At 44.2% G+C, this 23384-nt stretch overlaps 1 protein-coding gene across 2 annotated transcripts in view; it reads left to right on the top strand.

Moving 5' to 3' along the window:
- The window catches only part of PLXNC1 (plexin C1), a 332800-nt gene that overhangs the window by 279773 nt on the left and 29643 nt on the right, over positions 1 to 23384 (top strand). For both annotated transcript variants that reach the window (XM_055585371.1, XM_055585362.1), the window contains exons 18-23: positions 2783 to 2884; positions 3185 to 3288; positions 6642 to 6680; positions 6893 to 7017; positions 7997 to 8195; positions 13055 to 13201. In XM_055585371.1, coding sequence (XP_055441346.1) covers positions 2783 to 2884; positions 3185 to 3288; positions 6642 to 6680; positions 6893 to 7017; positions 7997 to 8195; positions 13055 to 13201 — 716 coding nt within the window. The remainder of the gene's footprint in view (positions 1 to 2782; positions 2885 to 3184; positions 3289 to 6641; positions 6681 to 6892; positions 7018 to 7996; positions 8196 to 13054; positions 13202 to 23384) is intronic.

Here is a 23384-nt window from a genome sequence, read left to right as displayed (position 1 = left end):
AAGTCACTGACAACATTTTAAAATGAGATGCTTCACATTCTTTAAAATCACTTGAAAATTGTAAAGATCTGGATCATTGGATCCTGATGTTTCCCATAGCATGGGTTTGCTACAGCTGGGGAGCGGCTCTGCCTGGAGGGAGGGCTTGTGTTCACCACGCTTTTGCCATAGACTCAACCACTCCCTTCCCTGGTGGCTCAGATGGTAAAAAATCCACCTGAAATGCAGGAGACCCAGGTTCAATCCCTGGGTCAGGACAATCCCCTGGAGAAGGGAATGGCGACCCACTCTAGTATTCTTGCCTGGAGAATCTCCATGGACAGAGGAGCCTGGTGGGCTACAACCCATGGAGTTGCAAAGGGTCAGGCATGACTGAGTGACTTCCACTTTTCCACCACTCCCTTACTGCTCCACACAGGCCATCTAACTCATCTGAGGGCCTGGTCCCTGTAGCTCAGACCCATGTTTCTGAGCTGCTTTTCACTTTAAGTCTGTTTCCTCTTGTCCTCCTGGAAAAAAAAAAAAAAGCTTCTCCAGAGCTATGGAGCCCTTTCAATTTCCTGTCTGAGTACAGGCATCGCCTTTCTGATGGTTTTCTGCTAATAGTTGCTCATTGCGTCCTTCCCTGTACTCACTGTTTCACTCACTCATCCATCCATCCATGCATGTGTTTACCTGATGTTTATTGAGCACCTGTTATGTTGCTGATAACTGTGCAAGACTCTGGACCTTGGGATGGTGAGTCCAGTCCTGGTCCTTTCACTTGGGGAATTCCCGGTCCAGTGAGGAAAAGGTTTATATGTATTGTTAACTAGCCTAATGGAATGAATTCATTCTGTAGAGACCTTGTTTTGTAGTGTTTGTTGATGATCATGTCAGGTATTTGTTAAGCTCTCCCAAGTTGGCCACCACTTGTATGCATCTAGAACCCAGAATTGGGCCTGGTATTTTAATAAGGTCTTGGCTGGTGCTGGCTTTGAATAAGAAGATTACTTGTAAATTCTGAAAGCTGAGCTCAATTTTGAGAAATCCATTGCTGTCAGGCAGCTCCAGATAGAACAGTCTCATCATGGAGTCCGAAAACTTGGTGACCCCCTAGGAAGGTCTGATCTCTTCCTAGGCTCCCTGTGACTCTTCCTTCCTCTCCCTTCACTCTGTTCGTGGAGGCCATTGATGCTCTCTAAGGTGAAGAGGGCTCCATTTGACATGTGGCTCCTGATTTCACTGGGGCCTGAAAAGCCCTTTAAAATTCTCCTGCCCTTCTCACCATGTGTCATCAGCAGCTTCAGCAAGTGTACCCTTTACTCCATCAATCATGTCATTAGTGAAAACACGAAACACCCCTGGTCTGGGGCTGCCACCTGCGAAACACCCCACTGTGGCTTCCCCTGGAGATTTCAGCCAGGAGGCATGACTGCAGGGAAGTGGCCAGCTGGCTCCCTTTGCAGGCAGTGAGCTGGTGCTGCCTGTAGGGCGGTCTGCGGACCAGCGGTCCCAAGTGATGCTCCTGGGAAAAGGGTTCCACAGTCAAGTCAACTTGAGAATCACTGCCTGCTCCACCGTTTCTGGACGGTGCATGATGCCTGTTATGATTAAGACTGTTGACTATGAAGGAGTCCAGCACAGAGCTGTATAGTAAGTCCCTACATACTAACCTTCAAGTTGTGAACTTTCAAAGATGTGAATATGGCATGTCAGCCCCTGAATAACGGTTGTTGTACTGTACTGCTGAAAATGTGTTTTTTTTTTAATTTTGGTTTTTTATGTACATGTTATTTTTGTTGAAAGTATTATAAACCTGTTACAGTACAGTACTGTGTTAGTTGGGTACCTAGGCTAACTTCGTTGGACTTACGAACAACATGCACTTACAAACCCACTATCGGAATGGAACATGATGGCATGCAGGTGGCTTACTGTATTGAATTTTATTTCCTCCGGCACCATTCACATCTACTGGTAACACGATCCTTTTATCATGAAATTTCTATTAAGGGAAGAAAAAATTTCTAGAATAATCAGGACAGTTGACAATAGTCAGGACAGTTGTTATTTTTTAAAAAGAAGCTCCAAATGCTTCCTGTGAGTTACTTATTGGAAGCCTGTCAATATCATAAGGAGGCAGGCACTTTAACATGGGGCAGCCAGGCACAGAGATGCTAAGGAACTTACCTGGGGTCACACAGCTAATTAACAGCAGAGCGGGGACACAAACCAGTGCCGAACTTGTTCAGTGTGCTGCCTCTACAGCGTAGGTTAGAAGCAGAATGAAGTGGAGAAAGGAGCAATATCCAGATAGGGGGCTTCTCTGTGGACCACTTTTCCTGTCGCTACATTTGATCTATGCAAGTTTGGCTCACGCAGCTCACTGTGGATCTGTGGGGTTTTTTCTGCATTTAAGGTTCAACTTTATTTCTCCCGGGATGTTTAGAAACATTAAAACAGAACAGAACAATATAAGTGGCCTGTGGCTGTAGGGAGACTTGGCTTGTTTCATTACTTTTCAGCCAGCTGGAATCTTTGGTTACAAGCGAAGGTTATTTGATTTAGTTTTTACTTTGAAGATGAGTAATTTTTTTTTTTTTTTAATTTTTCTGTTACATGTGAGCATCTTCCTCTCTAGTGTGACCCCTCACTGTGAATTTTTCTTCTGAGAGATTCTGCCTCTTCCATGCTAGTCTTTCTTGCTTTCCCTCTGTTACAAGAACTGTAAAAGTTGGTTCTGTTTTTCCCTTTCTGTGTTTTAACCCGTCAATCTCTTGCTGGATCTCTATCTCTGCAGTGGCCGTGGGGGTGACCAGGCACAAATCGAAGGAGCTGAGCCGCAAACAGAGCCAACAATTGGAGCTCCTCGAGAGCGAGCTCCGGAAAGAGATACGTGATGGTAGGCTCCAAAGTTGTATTTGTAGAAAAACAAGCCTTTTTTATTGTCTTTTTTTTTTTTACCCTTAAATGGAACCAGCCACGTTAATGAGAACCATTTGTATGATCGAAGACAACTGAACAGCAGGGTCTAGGCCTGGCTTTGTATTTTATTTCAGTTTCTTCGCAGCCAACCAAGTAATTATCTATTGTTTCTTCTTTAATGAAAAGCAAGGTCATACTCTGTGTTAGACAAAACAGCAGAAGATCTTATCCGTTGTTGGTTGAGTTAAAATATTGCTCTTGGGATTCTGTTTTGCAGGCTTTGCTGAGCTGCAGATGGATAAATTGGATGTGGTTGATAGTTTTGGAACTGTTCCCTTCCTTGACTACAAACATTTTGCTCTGAGAACTTTCTTCCCCGAGGTAAAAGAGCATTGATCATCTTCCTAAGGTTGAGACTTGAATAATAATGAAGGTGCTTGTTGCTGTTGTCAAAAAAACTGGTGTTTGCTTCCAAGGCAGCTGCAGATAATGTGCTTGGTGCAGAATAATGGCTTAAATCTGAGCAGAGCGGGGAGGAGGAGAACTATTAATTGGATTGATGAGGGTAGAAAACAGTGATGGGTCACTGGCAATTACTCTTTGTCCAGTAACAAAAACCTAGGAGGGACACGAGTTCAGAGTGATGATTTTTGCTTTATTTTACTACCAGTTTAGAACTGAATTTGTAGCTTGGGAAGTGAGCTAGTTTGTTTAAAAATCAATAAATTGTGGGCTGGCCAATTTGTTGTGTTTATCTGCATGACTTCCATTGCAGCCACTAAATTATTCACCATTACTTCGCAATTGGAGGTGGGAAGTGCTATTGGCCGAGAGGGAGGAACCTAGACATGCGTAGGATTTGAGTTAATAGCAGCCGTTTTTAGCGGTGTAGAGGTTTACGGTTCTCTTCAGCAGTGATTCTCCAGCTGATCCGTCGGTGTCGCCCTCATTTAGCAGAAATAGCTGCATGAGATGATTAATTGATTTGTTCTAGGACTCCGAGGAGTAGTCTACTTAAGCCTTTGGGTTTTCAGCCTCACGTTCTCACACCTCCATCTTCTCACCCACTCGCATAGCCTTCCTCATTCACCCTCCTAAGTCTTTGGCCACGTATGCTCATCCCCCTACCATCGCCTGCACATCCTGATACCCCAGTTCTTCCATATTGCCCTTTGCTCGTCCAGAACAGGTGACCACACTGAGGCTCAGCCTCTGGAACACATCAACACCAATTATCAGATTTAAATCTAGATTCCTAAGCAAAGCCAGAAATCTCTCCAGGCCAAAAGAGAGATTGGGCCTGTATTATTTTACCAGCAACTCTCAGCTTCATTTGGCCAGAAGCCTAGAGTTCAGAAACCCAGACATAGGCAGTAAGCAATTTTCAGTTTCTCTATCATTCTAGAAGCAGACACTATGATATGTGATGCTGTGTCTGGAGGTTGGGGTACCTCTATAAAACACCTACTATATATATATATATATATATATATATATTTTTTTTTTTTTTTTTTTTTTTTTTTTTTTTTTGGTCCAAGCCTTAGTGTAGTAAATCAAGGAGGCTAGAAATAAGACCTTAACTTTTTGCACTTGTATATTTTTTTTTTTAAGTTATCCTCCAAGAATATCAGGCACCAAGACTTACCATTTGGCACTCCTCCATTTCCACGGCAGAACACCGCCTGGGGAGGGGAGTTGAATTCCCTGAGTCAGGATGACTGTGCCTGGCCTCAGCAAAGGTTGCACCATGAGTCCTATTTCCCAGCTATCTGAGATCCCCATTAAGAATTTAATAGCAGTAAAATAAGAGATTTCTACCATCTACAGGAGTATTGTGTGGGCTTTTATAGTTCATGATTGCCCTTAAGTGCTGGAGAGAGTGATCTGTGGCCTGCAAAAAAAAAAGTTTTCCTGTCTTCTAAATTCGGTAATGAAGAGCAAGATTGAGTTGAGGAATGTAAAAGAACACTGTTGTGAGTGTTTTAAAAAAAAAAAATCCCAGACACAATGCTGTATTATCTTAAAAGAGAGACATTTGCAAGAAGGCAAAATGATCTAACTCAGGGTTGTGTAGCATCTCAACCTGGGAAGACACAGGAAAAGCAAGCATACATTTGTTAGAACCCCGTTGTGAAGACCTGAGTTAAAATTAAATTGATAATAATTAAGAAAAGATGTGAGAACAGGGGAAGGTATTCAATGACAACACCAGTTGAAATGCTTTCTAGACTTAGAAGTCCCGGTGATGAATAGGCCCCCTTCACTGATAAATCTGGACTACATCCTCTAGGCCTGGAAGCTGGGAAGTGGGGAGAGAACTTGAGCGATGAATACCTACTCAATAACAACAGGCAAAACCCGGAGGAAATCGTACCTTCTCAGAGACCAAGGCATTACCAACTCGTAGTTTTTTGCCCTGCTAGTTCGGTTTTTTTGGATGTAAAAGCCTGGCTTTAAATTTTATCGGCAACTTTGTTTTGCTGAAAATAGAAGACATAAGGGTAAGCAGAGCATCTAACCACTTGGAGGAGAGGAATTTGAATGAAAGGAGGAAGGAGCCTTTGAACCCAGGGAGCCAGAGCAGTATTTCCCTATTTGAGGTCAAGAATTAATCTGTTTAAATTGCCTATTGACATAAGGTTGGTTCAGCAGAAAAATATTAGGAACTAGAAAACGCAAACCTGGGGTCTGATTTTTCTGCTTATTACTAGTGGAGAGTATAGCCAAAATAGTCTGAGATCTTCTGCTTGGGCTAACAAATTTGAAAATATAAGGCAAAAATTCTCTACAGAAGAAATTCACTTTAATATAACTTATGGTTTCAATGATTACCAAAACATTTAAAAATAACAGAAAGTTTATATTTTCATCCCATTGACTCAGTGTTACACATCATGCTTTTTAAATTTTAATCATTTAATTCCAATATGATTTATGATACATTAGTGGAAACTCAAATTTCAAAGTTTATATTCAGGGGCTACAGAGCATAAGACTTGAAGATATTTTTAGAAACCAGCAGGGCAATGGCATTGTGGTTTAGTTTGCTATTAGTGATTAAAAAAAAAAAACCAATAATGATAGCTGATGTGAAAACCTTACTGTGCACTCGTTTATTTTATTTTCACACCTAACCCATGAGGTGGGAGTCATAATTGTTTCCATTTTGCAGATGAGGAAAGTCAGGTTCAAACAAGTTAAATGACTTGACCAAAGTCATGTGACCAGCAGGTGATAAAACCAGAACTGGAACCCAAGTCGTTTGACTCCAGATTCTAGCTTTTAGCCACCCCTCTCCATTCGGTCTTGAATAACATTGTGTATTGAGACAGTAAATACTTCTAAGCGAAGACTTGCATAAACTGACCAATACAACTCAGTATTTATCCTTAGAAGGTAAATTGCTTGAGGAGTGGTCTGTACATTTGCATAATCTTTTCACCACCACTTCTTTAACTTTGGAATCAATTCTTTTAAATGCCTTCATCTGTCAAAAAATGGGACTGATGCAAAGATAATTATTCTTGGAGGCCTTCAGAAGTCACTGGTGTTTCTTGAGAGCTGAATAATTATTTATTATGTAGAGAATATGCAGTGAGCATAAGCCCAGGGGCTCTTCAGATTAGCAAATAGTGTCTCTACTTGATTAAAACGAACTCAGGTATTATAACAAAAAAAACACTCTTCATTTCTTTTGGATGTTATGAATAATAAAAGTGTCTCCTTCCTCTCAGTCAGGTGGCTTCACCCACATCTTCACTGAAGATATGCATGTAAGTCTATAAGTTTTCATTTTTAGCCCATGACTGCCTTTCATGATGTTGTCATCACATCATCATCATCTCCATTATTATTTAGAATTGTTATTGTGGGCATTTGGGATCACAAATTTGATATTAAATAATTCATTGTCTTGAAACCCCATTGTGGATCCACTTTCTAACTTTTAGTTTATTTATTTATATTATATTATATATTTTTTCAGAACAGAGATGCCAGCGACAAGAATGAAAGTCTCACAGCTTTGGATGCCCTAATTTGTAATAAAAGTTTCCTTGTTACTGTTATCCACACTCTTGAAAAGCAGAAGAACTTTTCAGTGAAGGACAGGTATCCGTCAATTTGTTTATATTTTGAAAGTGATTAAGTAGAGAGAATATAACCTGCGCCTCTTATTTTCTTTCCAAACTACAGCCTCGACTTGGTGTCTGAGAACCCGCATCTCTCCAAAGGTTGGCTGTTTGGGTGGCCATGCAGTCTTAGTGTGTCCATTTCAGATCACAATGCCCTAACACAAGTTCTATTTTGAAGAAACACACACATGTGACCCCCCCCCAAAAAAAAGCACCCTAAAAAACCCCAACACCAAGAAAGAAACATGAATCCTGAGTCACAAAAGCAGAAGTGCTGTTTTCTATTTTTAAAACACTCTGAAAATTCAGGGAAGACATTCACTTCTTGTTACCGCTCTAGTTTGAAGTTTTAGAGCTGAAAACATATAAAATGACCTGAAGTTAACATTGATATGTGGTTTTTATGGATTGAAGGCTAAGGTAGTTGAAACCTAGATGTTTAAAAAAAGCACCCACAGGGAAGCATCCCGTTAACACCCCATTGCAGGGCCCCTCATGTTTCCTTGGAGACGGCTATCAACACCAACCAAGCCACAGATGATGGTTAACCCTAATTAACCAAGGCTCTGGTTTTTTCTGGTTTTTTTTTAATGTGCTTTTTTTCCATCATCTGTGTATCTTCTTTTTTTTTTTCTTGAGATATAATTGACATACAGCTCTGTAGAGGTTTTAGGTATACATCATGATCACCACAATCTTATCTCTCTTTCTGAGTTTGAGTCTTTTTTTTTCATATGCCATATTTAAGTGAACTCATACAGTATTTTTCTTTCTGTATTTCATTTCACGTGGCACCCTCGAGATCCATCCATGTTATTGCAAATGGCAGGATTTTCTTCTTTTCATGGCTGAATATTATTCCATTGTATATAGGCACCACATCTTCTGTATCCATTCATCTGTTGATGGACACTTCCATGTCTTGGCTTTGTAACCAAGGCTCTGTTTTTACGCAGGTGTCTGTTCGCTTCCTTCTTAACCATTGCCCTGCAAACCAAGCTGGTCTACCTAACCAGCATCCTGGAGGTGCTGACCAGGGACTTGATGGAGCAGTGCAGTAACATGCAGCCTAAACTCATGCTGAGACGCACAGAGTCCGTGGTAGAGAAACTCCTCACAAACTGGATGTCCGTCTGCCTTTCTGGTTTCCTGCGGGTAAGTGTCGCATCCCTCGGCAGTGTCAGAAGACGGTAAGCAGTTATTTGCAGCAGATGCTAACGTCTTTGCCAGGATAAGTCCTGCGTACTCCATGGTGTCAGTATTTAACTTCTTTTAGTCTTGGTCCTTATCAGGGGCACATGAAGGGAAAGAGAAAATTTGCTTTTGCTCTGACTGACCTGTGCAAGTGTAATTCATTTAGAATTTCCTCAGGTAAGACTTCTCTCTTCTTAAAAATTGTACTAAGAAATACAATCAATGTGAGACTTACCCTTCTCACAGATTTTTAAGTGTTCAAAAGTGTTATCTATCGGCACAATGTGGTACAATGGATTTCTAGAACTTACCTTACGTAACTGAGACTTTATACCTATTGGCTTTTGCATCCATCTTCACATGGCTAATTAACACATGCTGGATGAGATGGCTGGATGGCATCACTGACTCGATGGACGTGAGTTTGAGTGAACTCTGGGAGCTGGTGATGGACAGGGAGGCCTGGCGTGCTGCAGTCCATGGGGTTGCAAAGAGTCGGACACGACTGAGTGACTGAACTGAACTGAACCTGAGTGGAGAGAACGTTCCTTTCTTTTTTTTTTTCTTATGCCTGTGCTGTGTGGCATATGGGATCTTAATTCCCCAATCAGGGATCGAACCTATGCCCCCCGTGCTGGAAATACAGTCTTAACTACTGGACTGCCAGGGAAATCCCCATATTTCAAATACTGATGAAAACACACTCTCTTCAGAGCCTCTGAAGCATCTGGGAAATTGCTGTTTACCTACCACCACACTTGCTGTGAGCTAATGACATTCAATCCCAAGTGGTCATCTCATGTGAAAGCGAGTCTCCAAAGAGCTCCCCGCCCCTTGAGTTCACTTTGTGAGAGTTACTATGTGAATATGGTTATAATCTATTCGAATCTTGAAATCTTTTCTTATGCGAGCTTTTCACAGATGCCATGGGTAAGAGGGAGTGCTCTGGAGCCTGCTGCCTAGTCTGAATCTAGACTCTACCACTTACTACAGGCCCCAAGCAGGTTTTTTGACCAGCCTGAGCCTTGGGTTTATAACCTGTAGAATGGAAGAATGTTTTAGGGCTGTTCTGAAGCACAAATGAAAAAATGTATGCATTTGCTTGGCACTGAGTAAGCACTCCATAAATTGTGCCCATTATTATTATGAAATATTAATAAGAAAAGAAGTGTGTTCTGTTGAACCCAGTCTCCATTCAACCTTCTGAGGTCCCTGGTGCAGAAGGTTCTTATCCTTCTGTAATTTTACCAGCCATCCAGATTCCAGCAAAACTGCATAATTGTGTATTTGTAGCTGGTTCCGAAATCTAATTAAAGTTTGAATAAGATACACTGCTATGCCACAGGTTTTAACAGTGCTACTTAAGTTTAGATCCAAAAAGCAGTGCCTTAAATAGACTATGCTTAGAGTTTAATGCAATCTTACAAGTAGAGGCACAACATTTTTTTTTCTTTACCAACCCTTTTCTCTCCCAAGGCAATACCCATTTATTAAGATTAATGAAATCTGCCTTCTTTTCTGTTTACTTGGTATAAATCATCATATGCTTTGGGGAGATGTGGAGTGGTTATTTCTGGGGTGAATATTTTTGGCTCCCTAGCTTCAGCCACAGCTGCTTCGAAAGAGGTAGCAGGGGCCTCACCTAGTTCCTGGGTCTTGGTCTCAAAAGGCAGCCCCTGCCCCACCACTCGCTAGTGCCACTGACTCAGAAACTCAAGGCGAGGTCTGGCTGGCCCGGTTTCCAGGCACCTGCAGGTGATCCCATCGTCCTGCCTTGGAGAATGTGGGAGAGGGAAGCAGAAGGAGCACTGGCCTGGGAGTCTTGGCTAGACGTTCATCTCAGCCCCAGCTCGCTTGTGGCTCTGGGCATGGCCCTTTCCATCTGGGCATCTTCCCACTGAAGGAGGGGCCTGGCCATTTGTTTTGAACTCCTTTCCAGTTCTTTTTTCTGGGACCTCGCGATTGTTATTCTGAGCCCTGGAGGCCTAGTCAGAGCCTCGTCCTTACTGCTCTTGGGTATTAAAAAGGTCAGGACTCCCCAGAGTCTGGGCTGTGAGCCCAAATGGCCCCTCTGAGCAGAGGATTCTGCATCAGGATTTTGCTGCTGATTCACGGGTGTCTTGAGCACTTGGGATAGGGAGGGGGCAGCGTGCTCCCTGGGGAGGAAGTGGCATTCAGCCAGTTGGGTGATACTTTCATTTTCAGGGCAACAATTCCCTCTGGTGTGAAGGGCCTGATTTCCCCCTCCACATGCCCAAGGGGCATAGGGCTCTGATGGCCTAGTCCTCCTGCCCCCCCTACCTCCCTATCCCGCCCCAAACATTTGCTTGGGTGCCATGAATTCTGTGACCTCCGGGTAACTTCCTCCTCTGTGCCTCTAAGGCCGTGTGGGTCAAGTAATAATAATAACTGCCATTTATTGAACGTGCCGGCCACTATGCTAAGAGCTTTGCTTCCTTTTTCTCATTGAATCCCATGAGGTGAGGACCTTTATGACCATTTTGCATTCCGGAGAGGTGGGGTGCACAGAAAAGACGAGACTTTTCCGTGCACAGATCCCACAACGCTATGATAGCACCAGAGAGCTCTTAGCCCCCCTGCTTACTGCTTCTGCAAGGGGGAGGCTACCTTCTTCCAGGCTTAGGAAAGGATTCAGGGTGGGGTGGGGTGGCGTAGGGGTGGGATGGTGAATGAGACCACAGGTGCAAAAGCCTCAAGCTCAGCTATGGTCAGAGAGTCTGGTCTCAGGAAGGAAAGGACGGTGAAAGGGCCAACCTTAATTCCCTGTCAGTTCCATAAAGGGAGCTCTGAAGGCCGGCTCCCCAGGAGCTGTGTGCATCCTGGTCTGAGTAGGTTCTAACACAACTTAGAACTTGTGTTCAGTGGTGACAAAGAAACCTCATGGCCTTGTGTTTTCCTACGCTGGCCATGCATCAGAATCTGCTGGGAAGGTGTTAAAACTACCAACGTTCAGACCTCTTCTCCAGAGATCCCACATCTAAAGTAGAATCCAGACATATGAGTTATTTTTATAACCGCCCCAAGGGATTCTGGTGATGATTCTCCAGGTTTCGAACCACAGGTGTGGGTAACAGTGCCAGATGAGATGTTACTTATCTGAGTCTAGCTGCAGTCTTCCGGAGAATTCTGACTACAGGGCCACTGAGTCTGGAGCTGTCGCTCTGCACAGCCCAGAGGAGCCCACTGGCCCCCGAACGCCAACCTCTACAGAAGCCTCCAGCCCCCTCCCAAGGGCGCTTATCCTCATCTCTGATGTGGGCTAGGAGCAAAGAGAAGTGAGGTTCTAGGTTTGCGGTCAGGACATTACCTAAGGGGGTGGAGGGAGAGAGAAGAGAGCCATGTGGTTGTGAACCTCTAAATAAAGGAAGTTTCTCATGAGAATTGAAATGTCGTGTTCTAGTCCCAGTGTTCTCCCCACCTGGGAAATTTTTGAACATTCCAGCCCTGTCCTACAGTAAGGAAGCGACTAGAGGCTATGTCAGCAGGGGAGAGGGAAGTGGTGCCGGGGCCCAGGGGCGGGTGGGGCGGCACAGGAGAGACAGGAAGCCAGGGACGGAGGAGGGATGTGCCCCTACCGTCAGTGTAGAGGATGGTATGGGGGCCGGTGGAGTGGGATCCCAAGAGACCTCAAAGATGTCTTGGTTTACCTGTTCAAGGGAAAGCAGGTGAGAGATTCGGTGAAATCTTCCTTTCCAGGCCAGATGCATTGGCTGTGAAGCTTGACTTTGTAAACTGGGGCTTCAAGCCCTAGTCACATGGTTGGCTGCTCATCATCACCCAGGCAGTCTGACTTCCTGGTTGTGGCCCTGATTCTTTCCTCCCCCTCAAATTCAGTTTAATGATATCCTTTTGATCACGGATGGCTTCTTTACTTCGTTTATTTTCTACACGATAGTCAACCCAGGGCTACATGCCTTGGGAGGCTGCATGAGAGCACAGCACACAAGCCTCCTGCTTTGGGGCTGCTCTGAGTCCATTCAAGCACAAACTGGCTGCAGATTTGAAGCATTTCTATAACAGCAAGGGTGGACACCTTTGATCTAGAAAAAAAAAAAAAAAGTGCAGGAGGAAGTTATCAGAATGCTTAGGAAGATCCTTAGAGTAATGGAATCAGATCTGGCCCGGGGAAGGAGGTGGGGTACCTCTGTGGCCTGTTCTAGCAAAGGTGCCCAGGTGGGACCGTGAAGACTGGGTCCAGGAACCACTGGGGGCTGGCTTCCTCTTGGGCAGGAGAAGAGGCTGCAGATTGTGTAACTAAAGGCCACTTCCTTTATGAGAAGCTGTTAACACCAAAATTTCCTCCTAGATAAATTTATAAAATGTTCTTATGTTTATTCTAGTTACCAAGGCTAATCATCCTGCCATTTATTTTCAGTGTGCTTAAAAAAAAAGAAAAAAACAACCAGGGCAGTTAAATAGGAATGTAAACAAAGGTGAAACCTCTACGAACTGTTCTTAGGCCAACTGATGAGAGTGAGGCTGAAGTAGAGAAGCTTAGGCATAAAAGAGTGATCGGTCTGTGTACTTCATGCTGTTATCAACTGTCAATGCAGTGAGGGAAAGTGTGTGTGTGTGTGTGTGTGTGTGTGAACACATGTTTGCTAGGGAGAGGAGGCAGCTTCCTGAGTTTTGCTCCCAGTCCTAAGTAGAGCAGTATGTATTTTCTTGAGAGTTTCATGTTGATTGTTAGAAAACACTGCCTCCTGTCTCTTGTCGGGGTGCCATAAACTGAAACTTTAATTCTTTGGAAAGTACAGTGGATTCTGGCAAAACCTGTTACTTTTGCATCTTTTTCCAAGGAGACTGTTGGGGAGCCATTCTATTTGCTGGTGACCACTCTGAACCAGAAAATAAACAAGGGCCCCGTCGACGTGATCACTTGCAAAGCGCTGTACACCCTTAATGAGGACTGGCTGCTGTGGCAGGTTCCAGAATTCAGTACTGTGGTAAGTTTGCGATGAAGCTGGTGGGGCAGACAGTGTATGTGGGGGGTGGGGGGAGAGTGTCACTTGAAATGATATCATTACTACTGTGAGAGGCCTCAGACTTTTAGTTAATTAAAAACAGTAGTTGATAAAATATTAACACGTGTTCACATAATAGATTTTAATTACTCTGATTGGGGAGAAAAGTATTATGATGATGCCTGAGGTACTCATCAATTTCCAAAGATTTTAATATCAGGATTGCTTATAGCCTTCAGCATCATCAAAGGAAATGCAAAGTACTCCCTATTCAGCATTTAGAATTGCAATCAGAATTTCTCAAACGACTCTGCCCTGGAAGACAATGTGTGAAGATGTATTTCAACCAAATTGAGGCCGTCTTATTTTAGAATGATAACGCAAGACAAATTCCACTGTGTTCCCCCTGCAACCTGATGCCCTTACTTTATTTTCATGGATTAGTTACAAATGTTTGGTGTCATGCACTTAATGTTCTGTGATCTCATAGATATTTTTAGAGGAATGCTGTAAATCATGACAGTAAGATGATTGCCTGGCTGCTGGAGGGTTTCACCCATTTAAGAACTTCCTTTTCTCCCATCCCCACTCCACCCACCCACCCTCTTCCCTTCCTTAAAGGAAAAGAGACTGATTTTTTTTTTTTTTTTTTGCACAGTCAGGAATTTTAGAGAGTCAAGCATGGCAAGTATCTCCAAAATCACTTCGGATTTTTCTGTGCTTTTCTGTTAATAGAGGCTTGGAAAAGAGATGGCTGTGTTTTGGCTTTGATCTTTGGCTTTATGGAGATTCTGAGCTGCTCACAATCTCATGAGTGGGGAAGGAGGGAAAAAATTACAGTGGGGTTTTGGTATTTCTCAGTAAAAGGGCTGAGCCTCCTGTGGCTTCGCTGTGGATGGCGAGCACTACAGCGTCATCCTGGAAGAATCTATCCTTAATTGGAGCAGGCACCACGGTGCTGCACCATGGTAGACTATGTTCTGGTTGTGTCCTCTGGTGGGATAATAGTCCCTCGGTAAGCTTTTTAGAGTTCTTGGTCATTGCCAGATGGAGCTCACCCTCCACTGAAGACACATGCTCAATGCCATCCACAAGGTGGGAGGCTGGGCAGTCACCAGTTCTGACTTCTGTCTCTACTCCCATCTATACCCGAAGGGTGCAGTGGTTCTCCAATGTTGGCATGCATCAGAGGCCCCTAGAGAGCTGATTAAACCCCAGAGTTTCTAATTCAGTAGGTCTGGGGGTGTGACCAGAGAACTTGACATTTCTCAAGAGCTTTCTGTAGCTACTGCAGTTACTGATAGAGTGGTTACTAAGTGTAGACTCGAGAGCCAGCTGATTTGAATTCTGCCTCTGGATAGCTGTGTGGCTTTTGGCAAATTTGGAAACCTCTCTGTACCTCCACCTCTTCACATGTAAAATGAGGGTGGTGATCATGGTGCTTGCCTATCTCGTGGGTGTCACAAGGATTAAGGGTTGATATTCTGGGCTTCTCTGGTGGCTCAGATGGTAAAGAATCTGCCTGCAATACAGGAGACCTGGGTTCGATCCCTGGGTGGGAGAGATCCCCTGGAGAAGGGAATGGCTACCCTCTCCAGTATCTTGCCTGGAGAATTCCACGGACAGAGGAGCCTGGAGGGCTACAGTCCATGGGGTCTCAAAGAGTTGGACAAGACTGAGCAACTAACACACACACCGTCCACATGAACAAAGCACTTAGACCATTGCTGGACACATGAGTGCCCTGTAAAGAGTTATTAAGTTTAATTCAAATCTCCTCAGGCACATGTTAGAAATGCTGATCCAGACACACCCTTACCTGGGCCTTCCCTCGGGACTAACTACATTGGACTCTCTGGGGATGGAGCTCAGGGCACAGATAGATGTCTTAAATGCTCCAGGTAATCCTGACGTGCATCCTGCAGGAAGAACCCCACTGGTATGTCGGGAGAATGAAGGATGAACTTGCATCAGGGCCCGTTGACTCTCCTTTCGCTGATTCAGGGTTTCGTCTTCAGGCCCAGGGCCTGGGTCCTAACCCTGAAGATGTTCATGCTTTTATTTTGAAACATTTTAGGAGCTCCACAGGTTCCCAAAGAGAAATATTTACAAGTGAATCTAGGTCAGGGGAAGCCAGCAAGGTCTCACTTTCATGAAAACACGAACCCCCTGGCAGGAAAGAGAGGAGAGGAGAAGATGGAACTGGGACTGGGGAGGATTCAATGCCTGGAGCAACTTTCAAGGCCCGAGTCCTTTCTGATGCTTTACATCTGAACACTTTTTCCCCTTTCATTTTGAAACGTTATTTATTTCACAGTCAATTAAGACCATGTGTTTCTGATTTGTTAACACTCAACTCATCATCAAAATGCTTCTTGATGTTGAAATTTGTGTCGACTCTTGGATTCTTTTTTCCTCTGTAGCCCCTGGGGAAAAGGTTGATGGAAAATTATGCTTTCAGAAATCCACATAAATCTTTCTTTTTGAATACGGATTTGCCTGTAGATAGCATTGAGACTGAGGAAGGGGTGTGCCTCTTGTTTCTAGGGCCCTTGACTTTAAACGTGATTTTTAATACCTTTTATTGGACCTGCCCCAAACCTTTTTCAGGGTGAATGGTTATACTAGGAGCTCCAGGGAGGCTTGATCCGGTCTGTGCTTGTATGACAAAATGTTAGCAGAAGGTCAATATAAAAAATTTAAGGGTTTTCATTTCCTTTCAGGCGAGTCCCCTCAGCCTTAACCATCATCTTTTAAATTTTCTTCCTTCCTCTCTCCTCCCGCCCCCTCTTTCTCGCTTTACCCCCACTTCCCCAGGCCTGAACATACACCCAGCGGTTTGAAGTCTTGATTTTCTAAATTTGCCCGAGGTGGTTTATGTAATTGAAAACCAAGGTGTGGTGAACAAACCCGATTGTGTGTGTGTCTGTGTGGTGTACATTTTTTCAAAGAAAAGTCAGAGGAAAAAAATGAAGAGCAGCCACCAGAATGGTTTGAAATGACAGAGGTTGGTGCCATGTCAGGGGCACATTTAAAAAGAGGCCCCCAAGCTCCTGTTTGGCTAAATGTTCAAAAACACGGCTCCTCGTCCAACAGCCCAGAAGTTAGGTTTGACACCTCTAAAGATTAGAATGTGTTCTTCCTGATGTGTGGAGTGTTTTCTAGAACATTAAAGACATCCTACCAATTGCTTATACGTGAAATCATTATAGTAACACATGGGCTCCAAGAAGTAATTCTTTGTTTGCCATGCCCTGGGAGGAAAACTCCTCTGACTTTCTTAGATGTAAGCAAAGGCCCATAAAGTCACTTCCTCTAGGACCAGAAGAAACCCACTCTCTTCTACCAGGAGACCTCAGACTGGTGTTCAATGAGGCAGACCACCATAACATTCTCAAGCTCCCGGATGGAAGAATCAGGGGAGCACACGTACCCCCCACCTCACCACCACACACACATATGACTCTAACATCCAGGCATTCCAAGACAGCTAGACAAGGAATAAAGCCTGCTGCTCTGTGGTTTTACCTCCTTTAGGCACGTTTGAGGTTGCGGCTGGAGCCTCTCGGGCCCTCCCTCAAGGCAGTCTGTGTCTAGAGAGTGATTTTGGAGCAGATCGCCTGAAACTTCTGAGGAGTGAGTGAAGGTTGGGGATTTCAGTTCCGGGAAAGTGGACCACATGGGAGAAAGGACATTTGCTTCACTTTCAGGAGGAGATGAGAAAACCCAATAACTCGTAGCAAGCATGCTGAATTAGCAAGAGGAGCTTGATTTACAATCAAAGTTCAGCGAGAAATGGTTTTTTGAACTCTTAAACCCAGGAAATGAGCCTGCCAGTCGGCTGTGTCTGAGAGATAGCATCTTGGCGCCCTGGGAAACACTGTTCCGACAAACATATTATTGCTCTCATTCTCATATCTATGAGAAAGTCTTTAAGATTATTAGAAAATCTTGAAAAAGCACAGATACTTACCTTCAGAAATCTTAATGCTGCTGCTATGATTTATTGTAGGTTTCTGCCAGCCCACACCAGCCCTTTCTCCACAATAGTCACCATGTTGGGGACAGTCATGTTTCATAAACTATTTCATCTCTGATACAGCTCTAACTATCTCTAGCAAGAGTTGCTCATCGACAAGCTTCCTTCAACACAGTGGCTTTGCCCCCCATGCCCCAGCTCCTTCTCTTCCCTTTAGTTTGTCCTTTCAGAAGATCCATTATCCCCATAATTAAACAACCCACTGTCCCGATTAAGTCATTCTCTGTTACTTCAATTACATCCCATTGTTCATTAAATCCTGATGTTTGCTCTTCAGCAATCTTGTTTTTTAATACTCCTAGCATTTGTGGCCAAACAGTAAAGTTAATTAACAGTTCTTAAGCTTTTTTCCCCCTTTTCTCTCTCACATCGTGCAAATCATTTCCATTATGACTTGCAATAATACTGAAACCATTACTAACTCCATAGTTGCTGTTCTGAGCTTTCTGATCACAGAAGCAAAACCATTTTTTATAATCATATGAGGTTAAGTCATCCTATTTGATGGCAGGCAGTGGAAAATAAAAAATTAACCTTAAATGAGTGCTTTAAATGACTTTCCTCTTCATACTCTTTGTTCTTACATCCATAGTCATGGGATTAGAAAATAATTTAGTTACCTAAATACAAAAGTACTTAATTTTCTTCTTTATGGCTCAAATGTGACTCTATTACTTCATCATTAAAGATTCTTATTTATATTTGTACTCCTCAGAGGATGGTGACTTTTATAGGAAATCATAGTGGAGATAAAGACATTTTTTAGATTAGTCTTCTTTTGTATTGTTAAAGTCAACATTCTGTGTGATGTTATTGTTATCTAGAGCAGCAATCAGCAAACAAGAGCCTGTGAGCCAAATGTGGCCCTTCTGCTGATTGTTACAAATAAAGTTTTATTGGCACACAGCCATGCCCGTTCAGTCACTTTGTCTGTGGTTGTTTTTTTCTGCTGCAATGGCAGAGTTGAGTAGTTACAGTTGAGAGGATACAGACCTCAAAGTCTTAAATGTTTACTGTCTGGCTTTTTACAGAAATGTTGCCAGCCTTTAATCTAGAGCTTGACATAATAGAGGAAAAGAACTAAAATCCATCCTTCTCCCAAAAACCTTGGCCTGTTTCCTCTCCTTAGAGGGACACAGCAGTGGAAATGTTTCATCACTATCCACAAAGCTGTAATTTATGGGCGTTTTGCCAGAAAGACCAAAAACCTGTGAAACACATTAAACCTAAAATATTGGAATCAATCATTCTGGGCTAAATCAGACAGATTCTCACTTGATATTTGCATGAACAAGTGTTAGTAAATGCTAACAAGTGTAGAAAAACTTGTGAGAGAAACTTAAATTTGAGGAAATTCTCTCCATTAATTTGGTTTTTTTTCTTCAAAATGGAAAAGACCTTTCCTCCTCATTATTCTGTCAGGGGATCAAATACCTTGACACAGGAAGCATTGGGCTCTCAGTCTTTGGTGGGGAAAGGAAAAGGAGGCTGGGGAGGGGTCTGCGAGGCAAGCAAGAGCATCTTTAGAGGGGGAGGCTGGTAGGATGTCCCCGGGCCAACGCCAGTTAGAGATAAACCTCAGATCAAAAACTTTTCTGAGACTTGCACGTCTAATTCTGCGCTCTCACTGCTCCTGCTGAACTTCTGGAAGTGGTTTTCTTCTAATTCCAGTTTAGTATAAAAACCAGATTTTCTCTTGACCTTCATTTGGTTCTGCAGTGAAATTAGAAATGTATCTTATAGGTTTTATTTAATGAAAGCAATTATTGGCCTAAGACCTTTTACAGTAAAGTTGCTGGTTTGTAGTAAATTCTTTTGAAATTGGTTTCTAGGTATAAGAAGGTATTCCAGAAAGGATGCAGCAACGCCCCTGCCATCATTAGCCAAGAATGTGGCTGGTGAGGTCAAGAGGTAGATGGATCATTCTTTTCCCACCAAACTGTGGGGAAAGCGGGAGACAATGCCTCTCCCCCTGCTTGAATCCGCTCAGCCCTCTGCAGCCTTATTTTTTCTACCTCCCAAATACCTGAAACCGCCAAGTTGGTTAAGGGCTGATGGGTAAAGCTGCTAGCGAAGCAGCAGTATTATGTGTCTAGGTGCCATGATGCTCAGCTCAGAAGAGGTGGGGTTTGGAGTCTGACAGTCTTGGGTGTGACTCTGAGCTCAGCCACTTTACAAACTAGCTGTGTGACCTTGAGCAAGTCACCCAACCTCTCTAAACCTGTTTCCTCATCTTTAAACAGGTAGATTATAAACCCTAGCCTTGTACATTTGTTAACGAGGTCAGGAAATAATATCTGTAAGATGTCTAGCCATCATGCCACAGAGCATGTGCTTGTTGTTTATTTATTTTTATGTATTTATGGCTGTGCTGGGTCTTTGTTGCTGCACACAGCCTTTCTCTAGCTCAGCAAGTGGGGGCTACTCTCTAGGTGGTGTGCCAGCTTCTTGTTGCGGTGGCTTCTCTTGTTGCGGAGCACGGGCTCTAGAGTGTGGGCTCAGTATCTGTAGCGCGTGGGCTTAGTTGATCTACGGCATGTGGGATCTTCTTAGACCAGGGATCGAACCTGTGTCCCATGCATTGGCAGGCAGATGCTTAACCACTGGACCATCAGGGAAGTCCTCATTATGTGTTGAAACACAAACTGCCCCCTCGCTGTTCTTTCTGGTCGGTCATTTATTGATGATGGGTGATACAGGGAAGTTGATTAGCTGCATCCATTGTCATTAAACGTTTATGTTACTATTGAAAATGCTACCCATAACCCTATACGTGGACTTGTACAACCTGTAGCATGCAATATCTCACTGGAAAGATGTGAACAGGAGACCACAGTGACACTCCTGCATAGCTAACTGGGGGTGCAGTCCTGCACACCCCAAGGGGCTGGACTGTGACCTGCAGTGAAGGACAGGATCTTTCCAGTCTGGTCCTTTCTCTGAGTTTGGTACCTGTGCCTTCCAAATCCCCTTGCTCTTCTAAGACCCCTTCTTGATGATAGCTAAGGCATTGTTCCTGAATCCATGGTTCCTTGAGACCCAAGATACCTGTGGTTTAAGCCACAGGGGAATTTCTCTCTCACCCATGTGAAGTTCTAGGGTGTTCAGGCCAGCTTTGGTGGGTGCCTCTGCTGGGATGTCCTTGCAGACCCTATCTCCTCTCTTGTTATCCTGAGGTCACCTCAGGACCTAAGGTGTTAGCTCCCCGCCAGCCTCCTTCCACAGTCCAACCAGCAGGACATGTGCTGAGCCACAGAAAAGTTGACAAATGGTCACCAGCTGTCTTTTGAGGAAGTTTCCCAGGGGCTGCCACATAACACATCTGCTGAATCTCACTGACCTGAACTGAATCACATGGCCATACCCAGCTGCAACAGGGGCTGGGAAAGGTCATTTTTATTCTGGGTGAACACAGGGCTCCTAAAAGTGCTTGCCAGCGGGGCCCGAGACACAGGCTGCTCCAGATTGAGTGGGTTCCACGGGGTCCCATGCCAGGAGATCGAGTCTCCTTTTCTGTGTCCAACCTGTTTGCTCAGACAGCGTTTACTAAGAACCCCAGGCAGGTGGGGCCTTCCCTTCAGAGGTTTATCACCTTGCTGGCCGTTTGGCTCTGCAGTTAAGAGTGTGAATATGGCCTAGTTATGACCCTCAACAGCTCTGCGATCTTGGACACGTTTCTGACCCTCTCTGTCTCAGTTTCTTCATCCATTAAACAATGCTAATAATAGTGCCCACAACAGACAGCAGTTGTAAGGATTAAATGAGTTAGCAAAGCATACCTGACACATGGTGAGTGTTCGGTCTGTGCTGGCTATTATTATTAGAAACCTAAACCAGCATTCTCGTCTTCAGACTTTGTTTCTATAAATAGTACAGGGCTTCTCCCTCACGCAGCAGATGGTGGTTTTGGAAAGGCAAGCATGGTTCTTCAAGCCTCTACCTGCCATTCTTCCCCCAGAGGAAGTGAGATTCTTTACCTAGACTTCTTGACCTACTAGCGTGAGCAAAAGATTGAAGCTTGCTGCAACATCAGTCTGATTAGAGTTGAAGCCAAGAGTCTCCATAGTCTAGAGGCCTCCTTCTCTACCATTGCACATGTAATGCCTTTCCAGACCGAATTCAAATGCCCCTTCCTCCATGCAGCCTTCCTTGATTTCTCCCCCTTTGAAAACCCTCCTCCAAGGTAGAGCCAATATCTCTCTGAACCTCTAAAGCACCCCACTGATGACTACTGTTTTCTATTGGCATTAGAATTCGTGTGTATATCCCACAGCTGTATCAGTCTCCAAATACTTCCCAGGCAGGATCAGTGCTAGCTTCCATTTGTGATCATTTGCAATGCCCTGCACACAGTATGTGTCAAGTAGATGGGTGTCAATGAATGACTTTATAATCTCAGCATCAACAAAGTAAGCTCTGTCAGGTTGGGTGCAGACAGATTTATGTAAGAGAAAATATGACTAATAGTGTGTGAAATCCTAAAAGCATGGAGTTGCGTCTGAGAGCTGGAAATCTGGAGGTAAGCAGCCACAAGGCAGGTCCATGTACTCAGCAGTGTCAGGGCTCTGGGTCACTATCTCCATGCTCTCTTGGCCCTTCCTCTTTGTCACTAAATAGCTGCCACAGCTCTAAGCACTGCTTTTCCCTTTTGCAGAAACCTTTTCCCTTAATGTCTCATTGGCCACAGCTGGGTTACATGACCAGTCGCTGGTGAATGAGGAGAAAAGTCACCATCAATCGTGTTTCTTAGCCTAGACTGGACCCACTGCTGTTGATACCTGGCTTTTGTCTGGCAAAGAAGGAAGAAAACAGCTGCGGACTGAATAGCCAACCGTATCTATCGCCCCAGCTTTGTTGACACTTTCATAGCTAGAGTAATTCCTCTCAACAGAGGGACAGATTTCTGGAGAAGAGACCAGGTGCATTTTAGAGCACTTTAGCCTTTTGTACATCTTGAAAAATTAATTGCCACCCCATAGATTTGAACTGTACTTGTTTTTCAAAACATTTTCATATTTTGAAAGGCAGGCTCAGCAAATGTTTAAGAACACGGAGCTCGAGTGCCTGCTTCTGCCTTTTCCTCGCCAGGGGATCTTTTACAACGTACTTAACCTTTCTGTACCTCAGTTTCTTATCTGTAAAATGGGATAATAATAGAATCTATGTCATAGGGTTGTTTCTGAGATGAGTTTATATATACTAATACACATCATTTACCGTGGTGCTTGGCACACAGGAAGTACTGCTTAATTTTCTATTATTACATGTCTTGATTTAGTGATCCTGTCACTTCTTGGAGATAGGGGCAATGAGAATTTTGAGACTCAGGAAAGCTGGAGGACTTGCCCATGCTCCCACAGCTAGGGAGCAGGAGAAGGGGATGATCCAGGTGGCCCGGCGCCACTGCCATGGGCTCTCAGCCCTCCTGTCCTCTCTGCTTGGGTTCTCTGAACGCGTACTGAGAGTGGAAGAGTCATATCTGGTGGCTGAATATTGTTTCAAAAGTGATGCTTTGGTTCTCAAGTATATTGTGGCTCATCTGAGAATGAGGACTGTGTCTTCAGGCGGCTGTTCCATCCTTTTTGGCAGCCCGGACCTGTTTCATGGAAGGCTGTTTTTCCACTGACCAGGAGCAGGGTGGGGCAGAGGGTGATTTGGGGATGGTTCAGGCACATCACATATATTGTGCACTTTATTGCTAGAATCTAATGCCGCCACTGATCTGACAAGAGGGGGAGCTCAGGCAGTAATGTGAGCGGCGGAGAGTGGCTGTAACTGCAGATGAAGCTTCACTAGCTCGCCCTCGGCTCACCTCCTGCCGTTCGGCCCGGTTCCTAACAGGCCACAACCTGTACTGGTCCGTGACCCTGGGGTTGGGAACCCTGTCCTAAGATCTCTCCTAGCCCTGGTCCCTAATACTGTGCCTCTACGAAGGACTCTGGTGAAGTGGGTTTTGAAGGGGAGATTCCATGGGGAGCCTTTTGTGAGGAGAAGCAGAGGCCCAGCATGAGCTTTCCAAGCCTGGGGATCGGATTATGAGGAAGGGCCTGCTCTGAGGTCCCCCGGCTACACTTGCACATTCAGAAACTGCTGTTGGAGCACTAAGCGTTAGCAGCATAAAAAATG

The sequence above is a fragment of the Bubalus kerabau genome, chromosome 1 (assembly GCF_029407905.1).
Source record: "Bubalus kerabau isolate K-KA32 ecotype Philippines breed swamp buffalo chromosome 1, PCC_UOA_SB_1v2, whole genome shotgun sequence".
Classification (NCBI taxonomy): domain Eukaryota; kingdom Metazoa; phylum Chordata; class Mammalia; order Artiodactyla; family Bovidae; genus Bubalus; species Bubalus kerabau.
The sequence above is the reverse complement of the archived record's forward strand: the minus strand, read 5'-3'. Positions and strand labels throughout refer to the sequence as shown.